Raw genomic sequence first — 26,698 nt, forward strand, 5'->3', positions numbered from 1 at the left:
TTAATAACAATGTACCTACCTATATAGTTTAAATTTAAAAAAATTTGGCTCTCAAAAGAAATTTCAATCATTATACTGTTGATATTTGGCTCTGTTGACTAATGAGTTTGCTGACCACTGGGCTAGACAGTATTTACATGTCTACAACCCCTTGTCAACTGCAGTGTAATCTTAGTTCTTAGACTATTTTCATCTTAAGAGGTGATGACTTTTTTTGGTCGAGCTCTAAAAGTTGGTGTCATTTACCACCAAGCAGGTCCTTCCATAGGGTTTACTAGACTGGAGATCCTGAAGAATCAGAATGCTGGAGCCCTGGACTAGAACTTAGAATGCTGAGTTCTCACTTCGGGCCTGACCAGGAATATGTCTGCACCTTTTGGTTGGCAGAAAGGTGTTACCAGCCTGCAGAATTAGACCCCAGGATCAAGGGGGCTGTTCATTCAGTCATTCTCTCTGAGAGACTTTTTTCCTGAGATATGGGACCTCCCCCTGACTTCGGTGCTTAGATACTGTCTCTGTAAGGAAGAGACTATCACAAGGTTTAGACATTTCCCAGGAGAGGTTAAATCAGAGAGCAGGGCCAGTTTCTTTCACAGGTGAGATGTGAAGTTTTGGTTCCTGGTGATGGTGATGGTGATGGTAAGAGAAGGGAGCAGTGATATAATGACAGTGTGGATCCTACCTTTCACTTGAATGTCTCTGTTTTCAATTTGGAAGGAAGAGAAGTGATGATCAGGAAAGTTGGGGTGGGGGACACAGTGGGAAGTACATAGGAATGCTGATAAACATACACTGATTAAGGTTGTTGTGGAGATAATATATTGAGTCTCTAGACATTGGACCAATTTGGCCACCTTCGTTCATGGTCATCTTGTTGACAGTAGTTAGAAATGAGTGTTGGTTCTGCCCAGCGTTCATTGCTCAGCCCATGACATCAGACTGAGAACAGAAATAGATGTTGTATAAAAAAATAGGAGCGCCTACTTGGCTACTCCCCCCATTAGATGAGTAGATACGTATCCAGGGCACCCTCGCCAAAACCCAACATCATCTGTGTTGTCATAAGTGAATTTTCCTCCCTACATCCTGTGATTATGGCTCTTATAATTTTGTTAGCCTGTATATTGAGTTTTTCTTCATATGTGTTTCCTTAACTCTCCATTTCCTCCCAGCCTCTTAACTGCTAATTTAGTTTGCTCTTGGACTGCTGCTGCACTGGTTCTAGCCTGAGGAAATGCAGCCAGCAGTACCATCCATTAGAGACCAAGAACACTTAGACCCAAGGGTCTGGGGATAAAACTCTTTACTGTTCTCATCACCAGTTAGTTCAATGTTAAATTATTTGCCAGCTAAGAGAAGTGGGAAGATTTGGGCATGTGTGAAGGAAACCTAATCCAGACAGACAGAAGACCACTAACCTTTGAACTTTCTTAAACAAGGACCATTAGGTCAAGTGCTTTTTAAGAATTGTTTTCATGACTAGAAATGGTTTTAATCCCTGCAGGTTACAGCACAGGATGTGCCCACCTGCACCATAAAACCCAGTTTCTTACTATGCAGTACAGCTGGCTGGTCACACTCAAGGCAAGCCACTGAGACACCCTTGACTGTGATTCAGAACTGGTGTGGATGACCTTGCATGGCTTGACCTGTGGAGTCCTTAATCCTTCCAGAAACAAATATTTTGTGTATTTCTTTTGTGACCACCATGCAGATCTTTTCTGAATTCTCTTAAGATTGTAGACTGACAGAATCACTGAAGCAATCTTCAGTTCCCAAGGTTCTTAAACCTGAAAAGCCATTTCTTAATAGCATGAAATGATCCAACTCTGATCAAATGTATAGGGAGAATCTGTGGTGGCTTGAAAAGCTAGGTGTTCAGTATTAATGACCGTTGGCCTAAAATCAGATTCATGGTCCATCAAGTTAGCACAATGGCCACTGAGCCTTCCTTAACACTGTGAGACTTCCTCACACATAGATGCTGCCATGAAGAGACTAGAGAGGCAGGTGAGGGCATGCTTTCTCTTGTCTCAGGGTAATTCCAGACTAGACACTCTCTGAGCCTAAGTATATTCTAGGAAATACTGAGCCTGAACCCCATTTTAATGATATCTATGTGTTATTTGTCAGGTGCTAGGTAGTGGGATATGGAGAGAAGACCATAGGATTTGGAATAAAAAAACAAACAAAATTCAAGTCCAGCTCCTCTACACTGATGGCATTATCTTTGGTGAGACATTCACCATCCGCAATCTTCAATTTCCTCATCTGTAAAATGGGAATGACATGAACATTAAATAATGCCTATGAAAATACACTTAACAAAATCACTGCACAAATATATTATTTAACCCAGCTCCTTCTTAATAACGAAAAGGAGGCTCAGCTGTTTTGAAATAACTTTCCTAAAAATATGCTACATCTATGACTTAATTACTAATCTTTGTACTTTTAGTGTTTGTCTTCAAAAATTTCAGAAATAGATATGAGCTTGGAAAAATGGAGAATTAGAAAGAGCTAGAAAATGTTGTAACTTGATTTTTTATTTTTCTCACCTGCCATTTGTTGCTCTAGGTAATATATCTCATTTTTACAGAACCTGGCATTTGTGAGACCAGTTTTCTGATAGTCTTCTGTGATTTAGAACATTTGCTCTGTAGTTTCTTTGTTTTGGTGCTTCAGGCATGGAATGAAGTCTTATTAAGTTTGAGATCACAATTGCTTCTCCCAGTGATTCACCCCCACTCCCATCCTGTCCCCACAAACATGTGCAAACCCACATGATACACACTATAAAAGAGCCCCGACTTTAAAAGTAAATAAAAATAATGCCGCAAGCAGGAGAGGATATTCATCCATTGAAAACAACTTTTCACACTGGATGGTAAGCAGTGGTCTCTAGAATATTCCCAAATAACCATAACAAAGAAATGCTTTTAATCCACTCCCTGAAGGCAAATAGGGGCCTACAAAGCTGTGAGTGTTCATTCCAGAGAGAAAAGGAAGACTGAGCACTGCTAAACACAACAGGACTCGTGTAGTCAGTTTCCTTTCTTTGGTAAAAATTATTGATCCTAAAAGCCTCCACAGATGAAAATTGCTCTTAAAATGAATTCTGTGCTCATGGTTTTGAGTAGGTGGGTTTTCACCAGCTTTCTCTGATATTTGTGGTCCCCTCCTCAGTGCCCTGAGGAACTGGCTTTCAGGGCTAGAGCTGGGCAGGACATTTGAAGATAAGAATGTTAATACTCCCCATATCTACTTCTATTGAGCCAATATTTGAAGACAATGTCATTAACATTTGGAACACAGGACACATAGAAGAGGTATTTCAGGACCCATCTTAATGCCTTCTTTCTCTTTTATTAATTGTGATATAATTCCTATATCATAATGTTTACATTTTTAAAGAGTATAATTCAATGGTGTTTAGTATCTTCACATAGTTGTGCAACCATCACCACTATCTCCAGAATATTTTAGTCTTCCCAAAAAGAAACCTCATACCCACTGGCACTCACCCCTACACCCCTCTCTCCCAGCCCCAGACAACCACTAACCTACTTTCTCTCTCTATGGATTTGCTTGTTCTGACCATTTCATATAAATAGACTCATGCAATATTTGTCCTTTTCATGCCTGGCTTCTTTCACTTAGCATGCTGTTTTCAAGGTTCATCCATGCTGTAGCATCTATCAGTACCTCATTGCTTTTTATGGACAAATAATATTCCATTATAAGGATGCATCGCATTTTGTTTATCCATTCATCCACCGATGGATGTTTAGGTTGCCTAAACTTTTTGGCTGTTGTAAAGAATGATGCTGAGAACTTTCGTGTATAAGTTTCTGTGAGGACATATGTTTGCAGTTCTCTTGGGTATGTGCCTAGGAGTGGAATGTTTGGGTGTCTGGTCTACCTTTCTTCAAATGAGGAAAAGGGGAGTGAGTCTATTCTGGACCCATTAAGAAACAGAAGGGTACATATTGGTAGAGAACCTATGGTCTTTGGGTAACATCTCATTGTTCTCTACTCTCCAACTGCCAAAGAACGATATAACTAATTCCTGACTTATTGAAAATAAATCCATACATAGACTATAATTCCCAGTGTTTTCTTCCCATGAGACCTGAGGGATGTCATACCCTCCTGTCACTTCATCTCCTGCGCCATGATTTCCCCATGGTGGAGGGAGCAATGGGTGTAGCCAAAAGGAAGAAAGATGTCAGAGTTTATCAAAATTTGTGTGTGGATGAAGGGCGTGGGTGAGTATAATTTGAAAAGAACCTATTGATGTTTCCTCCATCTTGCAGTGGACTTAGCTTTTATTATGAGAGTGGAGCCTTCACACTGTGGGATGGGGATGCGTTGTGGGGAGGAGGACAGTTGGGGGCAGGCAGCAATCTGTGTATACAAAATGAACATGTGGCTTTGCTTGTGAAGTCCTGCAGCTGCTTTACTAGCAATGATGTTATTTTGATGACCTCCTGTTTTCGGACCTGTTCGGGTTTTATTTATGCTCGTGTGAAGAGCAATGTCCTGTGAATCAGAGATGTGTTTGGCACAGTAAACTTGTCATTTTGGATTGTAATACTAGGAAGGGCCATCACACTAAGAGGAAAGGTGCCTCTGCCGGCCCAGAGGAGCCCAGCCAAGAACAGATCCCAGCTGGAAGTCCATCCGGACTGTGAGAGGACCTGCTTCCGGTTAAGAGAATGGGCTCACTAGAGAAGCTTTTTATCTGTTTGGAATCAGCAGTGGACTATACAGAGAAATGGATTTTCTTCCCAACTATGTTTCCTTTATCCTGTAATCAGGGCAGAAGTAAGAAAATCAGCTAATTCCTCATTGGGAAATGCTGGGGTCCAACCCCAGCAGGTCCAGGGGTCCCCAAAGGTGTGGACGGAGTTGGCGAAGAAGGAATGACACGGAGATAGCGTTCAGTTGATCAGCAGCCTAGCCAGGATCTCTAGCCAGGATCTCCAGCCAAGTTCTGGTCTGGATCTCCAGCGAAGTTCCGGTCTGGATCTCTAGCGAAGTTCTGGTTAGGATCTCCAGCCAGGTTCTGTGTCCATGTTCTCTTGCTAGGTTCTCCAGGTTCTCCAGCCAGGTTCTGTAGCCATGTTCCCTCACTAGGTTCTCCAGCCAGGTTCAGTCACCAGGTTCTAGTCAGGTTCTCTTGCCAATTTCTGTAGTCAGGTTCAGTCCAGGATCTTTTGCCATGTTCTCTCGCTAGGTTCTGTCTCTAGGTTCTGAGGCCAGTTTCTGTCCAGGATCTTTTGCCATGTTCTCTCCAGCGAAGTTCTTCTGTCTCTAGATTCTGTGTAGGTTCTGTGTGTAGGTTCTGTGTGTAGGTTCTGTCTCTCTTGGTTCTGTCTTCTAAGTTCTGTCTCTCGCTGTCTTGTTACATCTGTATTTATACCAGTTGATTCAATCCTATCAATCTCTATTACAAAGGTTAGGGCGTTTCTTATCTCCATTCCAGGGAGTAAAGATTATGTAGCTTAAGCATGATTGTTCGTAGTTAAAGTGATTAATTACCCACCTGGCACTTAGTTGAGGGGTTTTATTCCCTCCCTAACTTCAGGGGAAAATCCCTACCTGGGGAAACAACCTTTCTCAGAGAGGAAACCTTGATTAAAACACATAGTGCCAAGAAGGTGAGCAAACATTTTAAGAACAGTATGCCATATATGCCAGGTCCTTTGAAACAGCAAGGATGGACCGGCTCCCGGAAGGGAAATGCCAATCCTGTCCCCTCCCCACCTCCCCCCGCATCGCACACATCATCATCATCATCATCATCATCATCATCATCATCACCAGCACCACACAGGGGACCCAGATAGTCTGCTAAGGTGTTAATGCTGTATAATTGCCTTTCCTCCTCTGGGATTTTTCCTTTCCATATAGGCCTTTGGGGCCTGAGCCCAAAAGAATGTGATAGATGTTGGAATGTAATTTGGTCTCTTTATGTACAAAGCCAAGCCCTTCATTTAGGGCAAGCCCTATCAAGTTAAGCATTATACTCTGCAAACTGAATGATGAAATGGTTCTCTTTTGCCATGAAACTCTTTTCTAATACTTTATTTTTTAGAGCAGTTTAGGTTCACAGCAAAATTAAGTGAAAAGTACAGAGAGCTCCCTCATAACCACCCCCACCCCTCCGAACAGCATCCTGCATTATCAACTTCTCCCACCAGAGTGGGACAATTGATGATCCTACACCGACACGTTATAATCACTCAAAGTCCGTAGTTTACATTAGGGTTCACGGTTGTGCATTCTCTGGGTGTGGACAACTGTGTAATGACATGTATTCCCCTAATTACAGTGTCACCCAGAATAGTTTCATTACCCTAAAAGTCTGCTGTGCTCCGCCAGTCATCCCTCCCTTCCCCTAACGCCTGGCAATCACTGATCTTAGTTAAAAAGTCTTCTTTAACATTCAGCCCAAGCGCTCCTGGTCCTCCAGGTTGAATCCAAGTCTGTCTCTACAAGTATGCATACCCATAGATTCTGCGGATAATTTTCCTCAAAGCATCGTTGCAGTATGGTGAGAGCCTCTGTTTGTGTGACTGTTTTCCCCACTCAAGGCGGGGGGCCTATGGAGGCTTGTTGTAATAAATGTGATGGCAGAGACAGGGCCGACCCCCTGTACATGGTACTCTTTCCACAAGACTTGAAAAATACAGCTCTGTTGTTGTTCTTGTTTAATGAGAGCTGTCATTATAGTAATTGTTATTTGAAATTTATTGATCAGAAGCAAGGTGTAGTCCATGGTAATATTTTTGAGTGAAATAGCCAAATGCTCTAATTCTTAAAAACCTCCTTCAAACATAGAAGGCAAAATATAAATAAGTCAAGGGACTCATGAACGTCAAGAAAATTAAATAAGTTTGTTGAATGAGGGTCGCCCAGTCTGTCTTTACTTTATGATCTGAAGGTCTCCTGTCTGCAGGGATTTTAAAGTATTTTTGAGCAAGCTAGAGATAGTCATGATGCCAGTAATATTTTGTTTATGTTGGTGAGTGGGGAAGGGGAAGGGTTAGAAATATATCTCAAGCAGCCTGTGAGCAATCCTTGGGAGTCAATATCTACAAGTTTTTCAACTCCCCAGATAAGCCAGTCGGATGTGGTTTTTACAGGTTCGCAGGAGAGAGGCGGAAACATAAAAGAGCGAGCTGGTTTCCAGGACAGTGGCTCCTGGTAATAAGGGGATGGTAAAGAGGTTAAGTTTCAAAGTCCGCATAGAAGTCGCAGCCATGGAATCCGGAGTGATTGTCGCTGAGGCTTTAAAGCCTGTGGCTGTGGCCTGCTGTGCACAGACAGTGGCTCTTGGTTTTTAACCCGGAGCAAAGTGGCAGTGGAGCACAAAACACATGCAGTGCCTTCTGGGGCTACTGACTATGCTGGGCTAATGCTCAGGAATTAACCGGCAACTAAAAGAGCTCAAAGAAAGCATCAGAATATGGGAAACCCTAAGGCAAGCTGGCTGACTAATCAAGATTATTTTGAACTAGTCCTCCCATAGTGGGTTTTGTTTCAAAGCAAGGTAACCCATCCATCACCAGCTAAATAAAGCCCTAGCAAGATCAATACAGTCACGGTAAGACGAGAAAGTTTAGGATTAAAGCCCTTGCCACAGTGACCTGTGCAAGCATACCGTGGAAAGCAGGGCTTCTCAAGTTCTCCTGTGCGCACAACCCACCCAGGAGTCTTGTGGAAATGGGGGCTCCAGTTCAGTCGGTGGGGCTGTGGCCTGGGATCTGCATTTTAAAACAGCACCTGTGTGATGCAGAGGCCGCAAATGCAGTCACTTAAGCAAACGGTTTGCTTTTTCCTCTTTTAAAACAGATCATGAAATTGTCTCCTTGTAAAGCTCTCTGACAAAAATAAGTCTGTTGTTAACAGTCCTGTTCATTTCTGGAGGGCTTAGAAATAAAATTCTTATTTCTGTCTTCTGCTTTAAGAAAAAAGGAAGGGAGTGGAACTTTCTTCTACAATGGCATCATGAAACAGTCATTTGAAGAAACTCCAGATTCAGTTGTCTTATTTGGAGCTGAAAATACAACATTTATTTTACTAATGCCTCTGATTTCTTTTTTCATTTTTTAAATATGTTTTTATTGATTAGAGAGAGACAAAGGGAGAGAGAGGGGGAGAGAGAGTGAGAGAGAGAGATACATCAATGTGAGAGAGAAACATTGATCAGCTGCCTCCTGCATGTCCCTACTGGGGATCAAGCTGCAACCTGATCATGTACCCTTCAAGCTAGCAAACTTTTGGTGCATGGGACATCGCTCATACAACTGAACCACACAGGCGAGGGCGATGCTTCTGATTATTGAATGAAATTAAATTAAATCCAGTATGTTGCCTACATATAACAGGAGTAACAGTAGCAAAAAAGATGTTTAGCTAGAAGATCCATAGAACAATCACTGTTCTGGTTAAAACTTGAAAACTGTGGCTGGCTGATTTGAGCATCAGATGGTCTTTAGTCCAGGACCATCTTGTGCTTGGACAAGTACTATCACATGGTCATGGCACAGAGTTTGAAGGCAAACTCTCTGGATTCTAATCCAACGAGTCCCACCATTTACTGACGGAATACAGTGGTTTACTCACCTGTAAAATGGGCCTGTACTCTACAGATATTACTGGATTCGGTACGTAACATCTGTAAAGCTCTTAGAACAGTGGTCGGCACACCTCCGAGCTATGTAAATGCTTGTTAAATGTGTGACTAAAATAAAGTGAGTCCATGCCACGTCTTAGTTGCTCTGTGGAATCCAGAAGGCCTGTTTCTCTTTTTGCCAATTAAATATCACTCTGAAAGCCTTTCCCAGCTGATAGCTGGGTCCGAAAGAAAGAGCTTTTCAGCCAACAAACAGGGAAACCCGAAACAAATCCGCGGAGCGTAGGAGTTCATTGATTTTACTTGTCGAGTTAGACTCACCGCGGTCCTTTGGCTTTGCAGCTGGTGATGTACATTGGCCAGGTGGCCAAGGATATCCTGAAGTGGCCCCGCCCCTTCTCCCCTCCGGTGGTGAAACTGGAGAAGAGAGTGATTGCTGAGTATGGAATGCCATCTACCCATGCCATGGCGGCCACCGCCATTTCCTTCACCCTCCTCCTCTCCACCATGGACAGATACCAGGTAAGGCGCCTGGCTCCTCTCCCTCCCGTGGGGGGCTCTCCACACAATGAGGGAAAGGAGAGAGGTTCCACTTCAGAGTTTTCTTCCACAGCTGCTTTGAGGGACTTGGAGGTTCATGAAATGAGGCCTAAGAACTGAAGCCTAGCGAGCTGTTGATGACAATGTCTTCCTAAGTAAAGTGACCTACGATTTAGCATCCAAATCAGGTTGTGCCTAAGCACGAAAGTGGACACCATTAATAATGACACCAGCATAACAGGGCCTGTCTGGGAACCAGGGTGTGTGGACTCCCCCTGCAGAAAGCATTTTCCCCCTGAACTGCCTGACGAGACAGCACTTGAGTGGGTGCTCACATCCTGTTTGCAACAGACACGAGGCATTTATGATCCTAGTAAATGATCCCCCAGGGCTGAGATGAGTTCACCAAATCCTCCTGCTAGACTTCCCAGGGCCAGGGGCAAAGAGTCTGTGCCCCAGATGACTCCCAAGGAGGCCTCCGCCCCTGATTGGGGCTCAACCATTAGAAATAATGGCTCCATGTTTTCTAGAAAAAGGTCTAAAATACAGGAGATTTTCATAAATGCTGAACACAGAAGAATTTCACTTAATATCTGCTTACATGCCAATTAGTGTCAGGCCTTTCAAAAGTTAGATTATTCCTGCAGTGAAGTTCTGTTTTGCCTGTCTGAGAACTCTTGCCCTAGTTTTAATTTTATAATTTTCCCTTTGATCCATTGGAAAAGGTAGATTTCATGAAGTCTAGCAGTCCTATTCATAAATGACAGCAATGTTTTGCCCTGTCCCCACACCCAAGAAACCCATTCTATATGCCAGGGTGTACAGGCATGGGGGGTCAGCCTGGTGGGGTTGGAAGAAGACAAGATTAGTATTGGGTCCTGGCTCCACCTTTGCGGTCATCTACCTGGTCACGTGGGGTTAGACCTCAGTTTCCTAAATGGGAAAGGGACAGATGTAAGGAATATCTCCGAGCAGTTATAGTAAACTTGTGTTGTAACTTTCTTCAGTGTCATGTCAGGATCAGAAATGTCTGAGTGCCCCAGTACCATCTGAATTAATTTAATGTAGGTTTCTGAGTTAGGCCACACCCAGTGGGTGACTGTGGGCCCAGCATCGGCCCCCACTGGGCTGCTTTCATCTCCAGAGAGGCCTATGAACATGCTGATGTGACTTTGGGGGAAGAAAAAAAAAAACACAGCAAGTAGAGGCTCACCGCAGGGATACCAATGCCACCACCATTTATACGCTCATTTTGAGGCCACCTAGGCCTTTTAAACAAATTAGTTTAGTTCACATGATGCAACAGTTTTCATAAGGCCTGGGTTGTTATGGTCTTCTTTCCTGTTTAACTTTAGAGGTAAATATATTTAGCTACTTCAGTTATTGCTCCTAAATAACAGTAAGTATGGGATTCATTTGTACAAATATGTAGTGAGCTTAATACCAGACTCTAATTTCAGAATGCATTGACTCAATTTTAGCACCCTTTTGATGAAAAACTGACACCCAGTTAATGATAAACTTTAAGAAATGAGGCATAGCCAAGTATCTCTGTACTCACATATTATGTTGGAAAGGCTGTACTAGACTTGGGCTCAGAAGGTGTGGCTTCTGGTTCTGACTCTGTCAACTTCTGGCTGTGTGACCTTGGGAAAGTCACTTTGCCTCTCTGAGCTCCAGCTCCTGTTTGGAGGATCAGCTGTGATGATTGATGGGGAAGCATCTTTGTGCTCAAGTTTAATACTAATATAACTTGTGATCAAGGGTTTCCTCATTTGTAGAATGTGGCTAATGATAGAACCTACCTCATAGAGTTGGGTGAAGATGAAATGAGATTGTGACTATAACGTGCTTTGCATAATATAGGCAGTTCTCCATTGTCTTTATTCTTCTCCATGGAAGACCACAGACATTAGACCTGGAAGCACATGGGTTATATCTCCATGGATAGTTCATAAGCAGAATATTCGTATGTTCTTATATGGTTTGGCACCAGCCACATTCCTTGGTCTGCTATCCCACCAGCAAATGTTGAGATTTAGTAAAGTTGATTCTGCCTTGACATCTGGGCATAGATATGTCCATTCTTAGCCTGGGCCCATTGCTGCCAAGCTTCATCACGCACCACGTGTGAAGTAGGTGACTGGACTTCCTGATCCTAGCGCAGTCTGGCCCCTTAATCAGCACTGTATACTTCATCCGTTTTACTCTAAGCATAGGTGGAAATAAATAATTATCTACTCCACTGATGCAGCTAGCACAATAGCTGTGAACATGAGTCTTCAAGCCCCGATCTGCTAGGTCTCATGTTGTGAAACTTCCTCCCAGAACTAGATCCCCAGGCATCTTGCCCTTTCTTCCCTCTGTTTTCCCTTTTCCATGTGTCTCAGATCATCAGGCCGCTGGCCTAGGACGTGCAAGGTCGAGACAGCAGTCACTGGATCAGGAGTCCTGTTCCCTTCTATCGCATTGACTGTGTGTGTGTGTGAGAACGCAAGATCAAGCCCTTGTTGCCTTTCTTCCCTACAGTATCCCTTTGCTCTGGGGCTGGTGATGGCTGTGACATTCTCCACGTTGGTATCTCTCAGCAGGCTCTACACGGGGATGCACACGGTCCTGGTAAGACATTTTGGTTGGGTCTTGGGGTGATCGTCTACGTCAGCGGTTCTCAACCTGTGGGTCACGACCCCTTTGGGGGTTGAACGACCCTTTCACAGGGGTCACCTAAGACCATCGAAAAACACGTATATAATTACATATTGTTTTTGTGATTAATCACTATGCTTTAAATATATTCAATTTGTAACAATGAAATTGGGGGTCACCACAACATGAAGAACTGTGTTAAAGGGCTGCGGCATTAAGAAGGTTGAGAACCACTGGTCTACGTACTGTTGTGGCTGTTGTGTCAGTGTGTTCTTCACACGGTATTTTTTATAAAGCTGTTTGCATATGTAATTACATTTTTCATCAGGCCAGTGAGTTAAGTAATTATTATTTTATGGCACATCCATAATGTAATGAATTATTAAGATAATATCAAGGAGGCTGAGCTGGGCTAGATTCTCGTGACTTTGAAGATGGGCTGGAATCGTGACAGAGACTTGCGTCATTTATTTTCATGTTGGTTTACTGCTGATGAAGCAAGCAGTGCAGGGAAAACACCTAGGGCCGAGGATGGGATGAGTGGATGCAGTTCCCCACTTAGATCCTTGCAGAGATGGGCCTGAATTTCAGAGGTCTCAGCTGCCCTTGTAGGATAAGGGTCCTGCCAGGTCGGAAGAGCCCAGAATCCTTTTGTACTGTCCTCAGCTGGAAGTGGTGGGAGTACAGAGATACACATTCATTTATATACTCATTGTCAGGCCCCTGGGCCTCCTTAAAAGATTCTTTGTAGCCCACATGGTGCAACAGTTTTCATAAGGCCTTAGTGGTTATGGTCTTCTTTCCTGTTTAATCCTTAATGGTAAGTATATTTAGCTATTTGGGTTATTGCTCAAATAGGATCACCTGCATTGAAAGATCTGTCCACCCTTTTATGGTATTAGGGATTTTTTCCCAGGCTGCCACACGTGGCACAGTTAAAATGGCATAGAGTTCTATTTCCTAGAGTACCAGCCAGTTGCATGGGTTTCAAAGAGCTTACGGTTTTTGTTCTTTTATTGTTTTATCAACTTAAAAATTCACCAATCACTGATTTGTAAAATTCTTCTTAGTTGCTATAACCCTGCCTCCCAAGTCTGATTGAAAAGGGAACCAATTCATCACCAGAATTAATATCCATCCTGACACAAATGACAGGGAAGTAATATTCTCTGTCACTGAGGTCGTCCAGCCTCATCAAAGACATTGCACAGCCATCTTTGACATTGCTAGGATGGTCTACAGAGCAATACTGATTTTTTTAAGTGTCCTAGTGTGATCCAGGCTGCAAAGCATTTGCTCAGGGAGTTCTGCTTTGGCACAGGAAGCCAGGCCTCAAGGGTTCAGGCCCACATGCCCCGGGTCAGGGATAAAGGACTGACAGGATTTACTTTGGCTTGCAGTGTGAGACCCACGTCACCGGGTCTGCCAGATTTTCAGGTCTTTCTCTTGCACCGCTTTGCGCATCAGTGTTTCTACATCAGAATATCACTTTAGGATTTTCAAAGGTGGTTCTATCACTTTTAAGTACGGAATTCCTGTCATTCAGAGGTGTTTGTTATTTTATGTGTTGCAAAAAAAAAAAAAAAATCACTCTGGAAGCTCAGACCACCACGTTCAATGAGGAGCCCGTATTGACCTCTGCGATTCAGCGAGGTGAGATAGTCTTTGCCATTCATAATGGGGTCCCAGGACCACAACCTCAGCATCACCTGAGAGCTGGTTGGAAATGCAGGCTCTCAGGCCCCACCTGGACCTGCTAAATCAAAACCTGCATTTTAACAAGCTTCCCACAGATTCTAATGTGAGATACAGTTTGAAAAGCATGGAAACCGTCTATGCTCAAATCCCAGCAAATATAGGAACAAGGCCAATTAAATTTCAACCTGCACGGGCCTGTTCAACAATTACATCCCCTCGAACATGACTTTCCTCTGGCCTCTGGTTGCTCAGAGGCCCTCTGCCCACCAGAGTTGAGAAGCATCGCTGAGATGTTTGGCTGTGTCTTCTAGCAGTGTCTTCCTGCAGGCTGCTGAGCAGGTGTCGATGAGGATGTTATAACCTGCCTGGCAGCTTGTTGGAGCTGATGTCCCAATCCCCTGGGCCTCCCACACCTTGTGATTCATCATAGCTAGAGCTGTTCATATTCATGTGAATTATAGGGGGGGGCGGATTTTGTGTGTTTCATGAAGCTCTACTGTTTGAACTTAGATTTCTGTGAAGCCAAGTGATTATTTCCTAAATCATGCTGTATATGGAACAGAATTTAGAAATATGTAGTATAGCTAAATATCTTTCTAGTTAATATTATAAAAACATGGGATAACATTTATTTATATCATCATATTAAGAAACAAAATACCTGCCTTATTTACTCTTTTAGCATACCAGTGCCATTAAATAAAACAAAAAAAGAAAACAAGATAAAACTGGTAATTGTTATCATATGGAATATGCATATTCAATCATTCAAGATAATTAGTCATATGAATAAACATTGAAATCTCTACTTGCTAGAGTATAATCTTGAAGTGGTAAAATCATACTCTTGCCCAAACATAAAACGAGTCGGTGTCAGAGACTTCATTCAACTTATTAATTAGTGAAGGAGCCAATAAGAGTAAAGATGAACTAAATATTTACATATCATTTAATAAAGAAATAGTATATTAAGATTGCTGGGCTGTATACAAAACTACTGTCCTACAGACTGTAACCTTTGGGGTTATACTTTCCACTGAACAGAAATTGTTTGCATCTCTCCCAAACAAAGATCTATCAGCTGTCACTTCACTAAATCTGAGACCTTTAATCCATAGTAAACAGTGAGTTGAACAAAGTACTTTCCCTTTATAATCCTTTGCCCCCATATGACCTTGAAATATTTTTGTCATATATCCAAGTTTTATATAATTCTTCATAACACACTTGTAGAAATCTATTTTTGTTAATGACACCATAATTTTTTTAATCCTCACCGAGGATATATTTTTTAAATTGATTTTTTAGAGAGAGAGGAAGGGAAAGAGGGAGAAACATCAATTGGTTGCCTCCCATTCACCACCACTCTCCCCACCCCCCCACCCCCCGCCAGACCAGGGATCAAACCCACAACCTAGGTATGTGCCCTGACCAGGGATCAAACCCGCAATCTTTTGGTGCAACTCCAACCAACTGAGCTGCCCGGCCAGAGCATGTCACCATGCTTTTTAATGAAGGTTTAAATATGCTCGGTCTCCAAGCAGGCATTCATTCTCAAATCGCAGAAGGTGAACGCTGGCATGCTTTTCTAACTCGTATAGCTACTCCAGAGCTTCAGTGAGTTTTCAAAGAGTCTTTTTCAAAGCTTTCTTGTTATCACTATAGATGGCCATGCTTAGTGATCCCGAGCCCTAGATTTGTGCTCAGCTATCTGAGTGGTTCAGAGAAGTCGTGACACAAAGGGAGGGGCACAGGGACAGCGTCCACGTATAGCCATAAGTATTAGGCAATTCTGCTGCTCACGCTCACACCACGTGCTTCCTGCTCCTGACTGACCCTGTGGACATCAGTGTGTTTCAATAGGAAATTAGCCCTAGCCGGTTTGCTCACTGGATGGAGCGTCGGCCTGGGGACTGAAGGGTCCCAGGTTCGATTCAGGTCAAGGGCATGTACCTTGGTTACAGGCACATCCCCAGTGGGGAGTGTGCAGGAGGCAGCTGGTCGATATTTCTCTCTCATCGATGTTTCTAACTCTCTATCCCTCTCCCTTCCTTTCTGTAAAAAATCAATAAAATAGCCGAAACCGGTTTGGCTCAGTGGATAGAGCGCCGGCCCGCAGACTGAAAGGTCCCGGGTTCGATTCTGGTCAAGGGCATGTACCTGGGTTGCGGGCACATCTCCAGGAGATGTGTAGGAGGCAGCTGATCGATGTTTCTCTCTCATCGATGTTTCTAACTCTCTATCTCTCTCCCTTCCTCTCTGTAAAAAAATCAATAAAATATATTTTTTAAAAAATCAATAAAATATATATTTAAAAAAAATAGGAAATTAATATTTTTGAACATAGGCATTCACTCTTTCTCTCCTATACATATGCTAATTATGTGACCTGTATGTTTCTCTCTGCAATCATCTATATTCATTTTCAAGAACAATGCACCCATCTTGCCATTTGGCTTCTGTTGAATCTCATCTGCATTATTCTCAGAAATTCAATTAATGGTGAGCTGGAATGGAAAAGAGTATTGGAGTGTGTCAACTAGGAAACATTGACTGGTCTATAACTTCAAATTATTTTCTAGAATAATTACAGTGTTTGGGGGTAGGGGTTTTTTGGTGTTTTTTTTGGGGGGGGGTGGGTGTGGTTTGTTGTTGTTTTAATGTCAGGGTCTTCTTGAATTCAGAGCTCTCACTGCATCTACAAAGAAGCGGGTCCTGGCTTTTACTTCCCTCCTGGCTTTAGCCGCTCTGTAAAGGCAGCCAAGAGCAGAGAGGGCCCTTCACGTTCTCAGCAGGGGACCGAGCAGAGGGGAAGATGCCCGAATCATAGAGTTTTCAGCATAAATAGTTCCAAGATCTGAATGCATTCTTTCCTAACAATTGAATGAATGGGTTGGTTCGGGGCCCCTTCTTTCTCCTTAGCTAATCCTGCGTTGTGTTGGTTGCTCAAAAGCATTCTTCAGGGAAGATGTTTGGAGATAGAATGTAAATTTGTCGCTGTAAACTGCATATGGGACTGTGATGTAGAGTCAGAATTCACAAATTCTGGGAGTTCTCCGGGTGAGGGCCTGCTGTTGAAATATCTAGAGGTGTTTACCAAAAGGAGTGTTCTTTTCGCTAAGAATTAAGATCACTATTTTATGTGTTGATATAAGCATTTGCTAACATTTGTCTTAATGCTTGGGATGGTTCTATTAGCATTCTTTCCTGACACTTTTGTCTATATTGTTGGTCTCTGAAATGAGATATAATAATGTTCAAGCTTTTATCTGAATACTAAGTTTTATAACCAAAATGACAAAGTAGGTACAATAATCAAAGGGATGTAGATCTTTCTGCATCTTATCTTTAGAAAATGTTAGTGTTTTTTTTTTTAAAATAATTTGATTTCCTTTTAAATAATTTGAAAGTCTTTGAACCTTGAATGGTAAGTTGAATTAAAGACTGATTATATTTCAAACAATGTGATCTGTAGGATAGCACTGGCAACGTCTTTTGTGTGCTTTTGTCTTAAATGTTACATCATGGGGCAATGATGTGTTGATTATCATATAGATTCTTGGGGGCATTTCAATTTTTGGCATGATATGAAAACTTATAAGAATTTGTTATTTCTATTTTTGTCCATTTTGAAACATTCTGATTTTAACATCCTGATTTCTTCTCTTTGATTACATTTTATTATAATAAAACCAATAGGCGTTAACTAGAAAATTTAAAGAATACTGCAAAGCATGGAGAAGATAATCATCACCTGTAATATCCAAAGAGAAAAAAGGACTCAACATTTTAGTTTCTTTCTTTTTGATGTCTTGCCCGTGCATGCAGCTATATACCATATAAAGCTGGGGTCATCCTTTGTGTAAAGTTTGAATTATGCTCCATATATCTCACTTATGGTTGGTTATTTTGAAACAAACACAAAAACACACACACAAAAAAACAAAACAAAAAAATTGCAGAAAATTATCTTTTCAAATGGAAAATGTTCCTGCTGTCATTAGATAAGAAAGCAGTACGCATTTTAATCTCATTTTTGGTGCACTGTGCCAAACGCATGACCAGGCGTGCAGTTCCAAAGAAATCACCCCCTGACTTCAAATCTGCCAGGAACCAAGCAGCAGATGCAATTCCACGTTGGAGATTGTGAGCTTTTATGGTTTCTGAATTTAGTAGCTTGAAAAAAAATTCATGTAAAAGCTGTTCAAGAAGTTTCAAGCACTACAGTTCTTATTTTTAGAAGCCTTTTAGCATAGTTTGTTATTAAAAACTTAGAGCCCCAAATTAGCAATCTCATGAGCGATGGTTCAAGTATTTTCCTTACAGAAAAACCTAAATGTCTTTTTATCGCCTTTTATGGCTAAAAATCCAACTGTGTGGCTAGAAGAAAAAAAACTACACCAGCAGCCACACTGACTAAAAGCACTTTTGCTTAAGTGCTGAATCTGTGGGCCAAAATAGTCTGGTCTCCTGGTGTATTGAAGATGAACAGAATTCGTTGTAGAATGAATATTCCAACCAGATGCCTGGGAATTTGATAACTGCAATTACAGAGGAAGACAGAGGGGGAAGGCAATTTTTCTTTTATGTATTGGAACAGTCCATATTAAATACTCTGGATGTTCAGGATAAGAGAAGGGCACTAAATTCTCCAGTCACGACGACGGAATGTCTGCTGCGTGTTAGGCATTGTGCTGGGAATGAGGAATCGTGCATACATGCAGGAGAGCTCATCTTTACTGACCGGGGTATAACCCACTCGGGGAAAGCCTGTGAACTTAGGACCTGCAGCAAAGGCAATATAAGGGAAGGGCCTTTTGAGTGATATTGAGCAAGTGCCTTCACGTGCAGTTCAGGGAGAGGTTATTTGCAACTGTGGTGATACCTGAAACCTTACGTGAATTGATAAGGGGAGGGCCTTTTGAGTGATATTGAGCAAGTGCCTTCACGTGCAGTTCAGGGAGAGGTTATTTGCAACTGTGGTGATACCTGAAACCTTACGTGAATTGATAAGGTTTTGATAGAGAGGGTTCAAGTGCGCTGCACATAAAAGGAATGCAAAGCTCTCATGATAAAACTGCGCGAGGCACGTTTAGGCAAAGCAAGTAGAGCTGTGTGGCTGCAGTGGAAAGTTCAGATTGGAAAGTGGTGAGAGAAACCCTGGAATGATAGCTTAAGCCAACCCATAGCACGCAGGACTCTGACCCTTGATTGATAGGCTACTATTTCTCAGTGTTTCCTATTGGGACTCACATCAGCATTGCCTTAGGGTGTTTTATTATTGATTTTGAGAGAAAGAGAGAGGGAGAAAGAAACATGCCTCCTGCATGCCCCCTGCTGGGGATAGAGCCCGAAACCAGGTATGTGCCCTGATTGGGAATCGAACCCGTGACCTCTTGGTGCATAGAGCAATGCTCAACCACTGAGCCACAGCAGGTGGGCTACATCATGCTTTTTAAAATTCCACATCCGAGCCTCCTCCTCCTTCCAGCCGCAGAGCTCCCACCTGTGAGCGTGCCATGGGCAGATTGAACTGGTTCCTACAGGTGGAACTGGGTGTTTCCAGTCTCTTGCCGTTATAAGCAAACTACAGCTGGCAGCTTGTAAATGCCTCATTTCAGATGTGGGCAGGTGTATCCGTGTGGTCCAGTTCCAGAGTGAGATTCTGGGTCAGAGGTTAAATGAACTTGTAATTTTAAAAAAATATCGCCAAGTTCCTCCCTATAAGGGTTGTGCCATTTTGCATTCATATGATTAATAGACAGAGTCCCTTTTCCCCTCTCCTGTTTCATCAACAGGATGTTGTCACACCTGCAGATTATTGTTAACGATGGTGGGCGAGGGGCACATTCTCAGCACGGGGTGGGGGTGAGGAGGGGACACGTTGGGAACCTCAGAGTCCAGCACACTACTTTACGCTCAGCACCGGTTCACTCAGAAGTGTTACTCAGTGCCAAAGAAAGAGATCACTAGCTTCTTAATTTTTGTTTGAAATGTAATTTGTAATTTTTTAAAAAAATTAACAGTGGAATTGACTGTTTGGGGTGTATAGTTCTGTGGATTCTAATACACATAGGTTTGGGTAGACACACCCACAATACAAAATAGTTCCATCACCCCAAAAAAACTCCCTCATGCTATCCCTTTGTAGTCACACACTCCCCCCACTTTTGGACACTGGCAACTACTGATCCCATCTCCATCACTATAGGTACATCTTTTAGAGAATTTCATACAAATAGAACCATATAGTATGTAGCCCTGAGAGATAGTTTTTTTCCTCTCTGCGTAATTTCCTGGAGATTTCAAGCTGTTGCTGCATCTGTAGTTGGTTGCTTTTTATTGCTGAGAAATAGTCCGTTGTATGATTGTAGCACAGTTTACCTATTCACCCCTGAATGACATTGTGGTTGTTTCCAGGTTTTGGTGATTATTAATAGAACTGCTTAAATATTCATGTCCAATTTTTGTGTGAATATAAGTGTTAATTTATCCTCACCATAAATCTCTTTATGGGTAAGTTTAGATACATTTCCATCTGTTTAAGGGGTGTCCATAGTCCTTTTCTATAGACTGCTCACTTCCTTTACTCATTTTTCTGTTTGTGGGTGATTTTTATTTCAGACAAGTTGGTTTGTGGGGCTCATGGGGCCTCTGGGTGAAAATGTCTAGCATTCTGGCCCGGCCAATGTAGCTCAGCTATTGAACATCAGCCCAGCAACCAAGAGATCATCAGTTTGATTCCTGGTCAGGACACATGCCCTGGTTGCAGGCTCAATCCCCTGTGAGGGATCCTGCAGGAGGCAGCTGATCAATGACATTTCTCTCTCATTGATGTTTCTCTCTCTCTATGCCTCTCCCTTCCTCTCTATAAAATCAATAAAAACATATTTTTTAAAATGTCTAGCATTCTGTTAACAAGTGCAGGACTAAAGTTTGCGAGAGACACCTGAAGACATGGGTGTGAGAGTCACACTGACAGATAATGGAAGGTAGGCCCATACTAACTCTTCAGAGGAGAAAACACGCAAGGCTTAAAGACAGAATCTATGGAAATGCCCATGTTTAGGATGTGGAAACAGGAGAAAGATCTAAAGGAGAGACTTCTTAAGGGTCAGAGAAGAGCTAGGCTGGTGCAGGGTAACATTAATAAAAACTGAATATTAAAGGTCTGCTAAATAAAAGGGTGTAAATCCACAGGTCACAGTGTTCAGAAGAAGAAAGACTGTCTCCTTCCAAGAATTCCAAGTCAAAGCCCTACAACTCATTCCAATTGGGCTAGCCTGGGTCACGTAACCACTCCTCTACTGATCACTGCCACTAGGAGATACAGTGCACTGATTGGCCTACCTAGGTCATGTGCTCCAATTCCATAATTTCCCAGAACCTCATGGATTCCCAAGGGAAAATATGAGGCTCTTTGGTCAAAGACATAGATGCTGAAAAAAACAACCACCAAGTGTCTGAGTGGCCTTTGAAAATGGTGTATTCTAAGTCTAGGAATTTAAACAGCACTTGTGTTTCACATTGAGGAAGTGGAGGCAACTGGTGCAGAACATTTAATCCGAAAGTGTGACTTAATTTTGGTAACCAGGATGCTTAAATGAAGGACTTTTCCTTTTTTCAAAAATAAGTCAACATCAGTGCATATGAATAGGCATGGGGAAAGGAATCATGGGAAAGGAGACCATGAGGATCATTGAGGAGAAAGATGGTGGCAGAAGAAAGAGCAGGTGAAGCCCAGGTGCCATGTGGAGACAGTGGGGCCACGAGGCTTCCTCTGAGGAGGCAGGCGGTCTCCCCCATCTGTTCTCCTCACTGAGGTCAGAATGATCCTTTAAAGGTGAAAGTCTCCTTAGCTGGTACCCAGTGAGAGCTACTTCAGCGGCTCCCTTTGCTCCCACATGCAGTCCTTATGGAGTGGATCGGACTTCAGGGTCTTGTCTGAAGTGTCTCCGACCTGTGTTTGCTCTCTATTCTCCAGCCCCAAAGGATCACCAAGATCCACACACACTAGCCTCGTTCCCTCTTGAATTACAGAATTTCAGGCCCACTCATCCTGAAATTTACTGTAGCCTCAGTGATTTTTCCTAAGGTTTAATTCTCACCTCTTGTTCAAGATGTCATTAGGAACTAAGCAAGAGAAATAATGAGGTTGTTATAAAATGAAAGACCAATCCTTTAGAACTCTATTATATATATATACATATGAAAGTAAGATGCCAGAATATAGCCAAGGTTGGCTCTAGGTAGTGGAAATATTAAAAGTCTGCTAAATAAGAGGGTATAAATCCACAGGGAACAGTGCTCAAAAGAAGAAGGAACATCTCCTTCCAAGAATTCCAAGAGAAATGATGAAGGATCTACTTTTTTCTTACACTTTTCGATGTTTCCCAGATTATCTACAATGCATATGTATTACTTTCTGGCATCTTCCAGATTTTCCAATGCGCTGGGGGAAACGTTTTACAATTTTCAACTGTAAGCTCTCAAAATAATCCACATGAAACTATAACAAAACCATAGCAAGCTCCTTATTCTGGCTTAGACGTATTCGTCCATTAATTACATTGACCTCATCTTCTAATGAAGTTTGCAATGTGAATGCTAAAGGAAAAAGAAAAACTCACAGCCACTCAGTGAGTTGGTGTCCTGGTGGAGCTTTGGTACCACCACAGCCAAAACGACTCCTCAAACCACCCCCGGTAAACAGCCCTGTAGGTAACAAGGAGTGGCTGCTGCTGTGTGACTGTGGCTCCTTCCCCCTCCAGCTGCAGCTGCAGCCCGGCCACCAGAGGAGGATGGTGCCACCTCTGTGAAGACCATGGCAGTGCTTGTCATAAATTTAAATAAAAAATAATAGCAGATTGAAGGAACAATGTGATCAAAGCTATGCATTAAGAAAACAAACACAGAATTTCTTCCAAAAGACAGAAACACTGGAAGAAAATGCATAATGTGAATAGCGTGATTATTGTATCTTTCCTACCATTTTACCACTTTCCATTTTTCAAACATATTAAAAAATAAAACTATGTAAAAATTGTGCATTTTAAGGGTCGTGTTAACCATATTTGACTCCAAAGTTTGCCCGCACACAGGGAAGCACTCACTAGCTTTTCTCTCCCCGCAGGATGTGCTGGGCGGCATCCTGATCACCGCGGTCCTCATTGTCCTCACCTACCCCGCCTGGACCCTCATCGACCGCCTGGACTCGGCCAGCCCCCTCTTCCCCGTGTGTGCCATCGTGGTGCCGTTCTTCTTGTGTTACAATTACCCCGTGTCTGAGTACTACAGCCCCACCAGGGCGGACACCACCACCATCATGGCCGCCGGGGCTGGGGTGACCATCGGGTTCTGGATCAACCATTTTTTCCAGCTCATGGCCGAGCCCACAGAGGCTCTGCCTGTCATCCAGCACATCCCCCCGCTCACCGCTGGCATGTTGGTTCTGGGTCTGACCAAATTTATGGTGGGGATTGTGTTGATCCTCCTGGTTCGTCAAGTTGTCCAGAATCTCTCGCTGCAAGTCTTATACTCCTGGTTCAAGGTGGTCACCAGGAACAAGGAAGCCCGGCGGAGGCTGGAGATCGAAGTGCCTTACAAGTTTGTCACCTACACGTCGGTTGGCATCTGTGCCACCACCGTTGTGCCCATGCTGCACAGGTTTCTGGGATTGCTCTGAGCCTCAGGCACTTGGAGATTAGCCCTTTGGACAAGAGCCAAGACGTAGGAAAGCTGTTGGGTGGACAAGTCTTGAAAACACATTTTATTTTGAAAAAAACCCTTTAAGTCATATGTCTGTTTTGCTGATACCCATGCTAAATGCCAGTGCTGTGTGAAAGGGAAGCTGTCTCGTAGGAGCCTCTAGTCTGGAAGGGTCACGCCAGACTAAACCCACTATCAGGTTCTTTGAAGGCCCCCACCCTGTCTGCTAGCTGGGACTCTAGACCAAGTCAGGGGCTGGCAGGAATAGTGGGTGATTTAGGAACAACCACAGGCCCCACTGGGCTCTGGAGAGATGGTAGGTCTGGCGACTGGAGGTGGAGTGCTCTTCCCAGTTATGACCCAGCCCAGTAGCGAGTCTCACTTCCCAAGTGGGATCTTTGGTCCGGGAGGCACCCTGTGGAAGGACATTCCTTAGGGTGACTTTATTGTCAGTATGATCAAATCGGGCTGCCCGCTTGGGTGGTAAGAGTGCTGCAGACCTCACTGTGATGCCCTGAAGGGCGGGCACAGAGCTGTGAGGTCCTAGGCAAGGGCCTGCTCCCCTCACGCATCCCCATCTTTGTAGGCGTGAATATTGAGACAGGGATCTGCTCCTCCTCGTTTGTACATTTTGTGGGATTCCAGGTGCCATCACTGCCTCCTGACCCAAGGAAGCAGCTGGCTGCTCCCACCGCTCCAGGCAGGAGGGCTTAACCTTCATTAAAGCAGGCACAGCTGTGCTTCTCCGAGTGCCCTGCTCTCTCCTGCTTCAGAGTGACTGGGGATGTGCACCTGGCCACCCGCAGCTTTTTTTGCTTCTTACAAACTTTCATCGACATGTAAAGGTGGACCAGTGGGGGGACAGAGAACATACTCCTCCCAGGAGCCTGACATGAGGAACTCACCCTCAGGACATTGCCTCATCCTGACATGGCCTCTCCATTTCTGTTACTTTCTGTGAATCTGTATTTCTCATCTACTAAATAGAATCAGGGCCCCCCTTTTCATCTTCCCGCCTCTTATCTCTTGGCAATTTTAAGGGTAATTAATGCAAGAATAATATCAGCCTCTTTTGGGAAAACAAGCCAACCAAACACAACAGCCTTCACACCGAGGGTGTGTCCTCAGGAGACCAGGAAGGTGACCATTACGCAAGCACCACAGGCTCTCTCACAGGGCTCCTCTCCATTTGTTAGGAGTAAGGAACAAGTAGCCACAATTTTCTCAAAAATGAGTATACCTGTAGTTAACGAAGTTTGTTTTGCGCTCCAGTGCCTGGGCCATAGAAGCAGTGACTTAGGATCCCAACAAGCTTTGCTGTGCTCACTCTGCGGGGACAATGAGCCTGTGGAAAGTTAGGCTCCTCGCCTCTGAATCCAGCATGAAAACAGAAACCTCCTTCGTTCCTCTCTCCAATAGGTCCCCTGGCCTCGTTGCTAGAATGACTTTCTGTATTTGACTTGCTGCTCCAGTGTCCTGAGAATAATTTTTAGTAAAACATCCTGTTTTTCCTTCAGATTCTTCTCACATTTTTCATAGTTAGAAAGTAGAATAAAAATGGCTGCCATTTGACTATTCTGACTATTCCTTCAAATCCTATCTAATAATAGAACATGGTAATTGACCATACCTTCGCTACGCCTCCCATTGGCTAATCAGCACGATATGCAAATTAACCGCCAACAAAGATGGTGGCTAATTTGTATACTGCAGGCAGGGCTGGACAGCATGAGCCACCAGCGCGAGCCGCCATCCAGGCACCCGTGTGCGACCCCAGAAGCCGCCTGCCCACCGTCTGTGTGCGCAGCCCGGCGGCCGGCAGGGTGGGGCGCGGTAGATCACGATCCCCCTGCCCCGCGCCCCGCCACCCGCCAGGCCTGCCATGTGCGGCGGGGTGGGGCAGCGCGGCAGAGGGCCTGCTGTCTGTGACCCAGCGCAGGATCCGGGCCTGCCATCTGCCACCCAGGGAGCTGGCCTAAGCCAGCAGGTGGTTATCTCCTGAAGGGTCCCAGACTGTGAGAGGGCACAGGTCCGGCTGAGGGACACCCCCCTACTCCCTCACCTCCCTCCTACCCCCTGCCAGTGCACAAATTTTTGTGCACCGGGCCTCTAGTTCTTCTCATATTTTTTATAGTTAGAAGGCAGAATGAAAATGGCTGCCATTTGACTATTCTGACTATTTTTACATCAAATTGATTGGAGCTGCTCCATGATTGGGGGGACAGTACTGGGGAGAGTCCCGCTAACAGGCACTCCCAGTGCAATGGATGAGGCACTTTCCTATAACTCCACCACCCTCTGCCCTCAAAAAACCCAACTGGATAATTATGCAAACTGATTTCAGTTGATCTTTCTGAGGCCATCTGACAAGGATCAGCCTTTGCCACTTGTATCATTTGTTGTCACAGCAGTGGCGTTGGCAATTCATTCATGTGCATGTAAAATTTTTACTGCCTGTTTCTTCTGTGTTAAGTGCCAACAGTACGAAGGCCCATGAGTTATACTGGTGTATTTAAGGCTGTGTGTGCACAGTTTGGATTGAGCCACAGCACATTAAAGAATGGCCAGGGGTTGGGTATTGTCACTTTTTCAAGTGTCTTATCACAGCTCCTGGAGAGTCAAGAGTATGTATGGATGAGGCCACGCTGAGTTTTTGAGCTCCTGCTTTGCTAACCCTCTCCCTCCATTGCTCACACTTAAGTCTCACACCCACACATGCCCATCAGAGTTTGCCTTGATCTATGGTAAGGCATTGAGATTTTCTCTCTGGGGAAAGACTGCCCCCTGCTGGTTTGCCCTCAGCCTTGGTCCAAAGCCCCTCTTGATCTGGAATCTTGAAGATTGAGAACTTTAAAAATGATATTTTTAAAAAAGAAAGCAATTCAGAAAATTCAATAGGATGCAGAAATTTGAAAAATACAACTACCATCAAACTAAAAAGGAACTTTAAAATCTAGCTCACAGTGGTATCCAATAGAAGCTGAAGATCTGGGGTGTGGCCAACCCTGCATTTGGAACCTGTCTGCTACCTGGGACCCCAAAGCCCTCAGGATCATTGGCCTCAGGAGCCAGGTGGGAAATTATCCCCCTTTCCTTCCTGCTCCCCACCCACCACTACTCTGTAACCATCCATTCTCTAACCATCACTCTAAACAGTGGTCCTTTCATGCAGGTTTCGCTCAAACCTCTACCATAACAGAATACACGGAAGAGGGAGACATAGAAGAGACCCCTGAACTGAAACCCCAATGAGGAAGGCTGAACTCACTCTACAGCATGCCAGGTGGTCGCACTGAAATGTGGGATTTTCTCTCCCAAGTAGGCGACCGATGACTCCCAAGTGTCACCGAAGCCTGTGGTGGTTCAGGCTCTGCTTTCTATTTTGGAAGTTTCTGATGTCTTGCTTATGTGTCGATATGTAAATGTATCCTTTAAAAAATAAAATCTTTTATTTGATCATGA

The 26,698-nt window shown here is 43.7% G+C and overlaps 1 protein-coding gene across 3 annotated transcripts in view; it reads left to right on the forward strand.

Moving 5' to 3' along the window:
- Positions 1-26,698, forward strand: part of SGPP2 (sphingosine-1-phosphate phosphatase 2) — an 84,194-nt gene extending 57,496 nt beyond the window's left edge. For 2 of the 3 annotated variants that reach the window (XM_036319099.1, XM_036319100.1), the window contains 3 exons: positions 8,987-9,166; positions 11,714-11,803; positions 22,662-26,698. In XM_036319099.1, coding sequence (XP_036174992.1) covers positions 8,987-9,166; positions 11,714-11,803; positions 22,662-23,213 — 822 coding nt within the window. In that variant the 3' untranslated portion in view covers positions 23,214-26,698. The remainder of the gene's footprint in view (positions 1-8,986; positions 9,167-11,713; positions 11,804-22,661) is intronic. The other variant, XR_004969250.1, reaches the window with a different exon arrangement.

Source organism: Myotis myotis, unplaced genomic scaffold (genome assembly GCF_014108235.1).
Source record: "Myotis myotis isolate mMyoMyo1 unplaced genomic scaffold, mMyoMyo1.p scaffold_m19_p_8, whole genome shotgun sequence".
NCBI lineage: Eukaryota > Metazoa > Chordata > Mammalia > Chiroptera > Vespertilionidae > Myotis > Myotis myotis.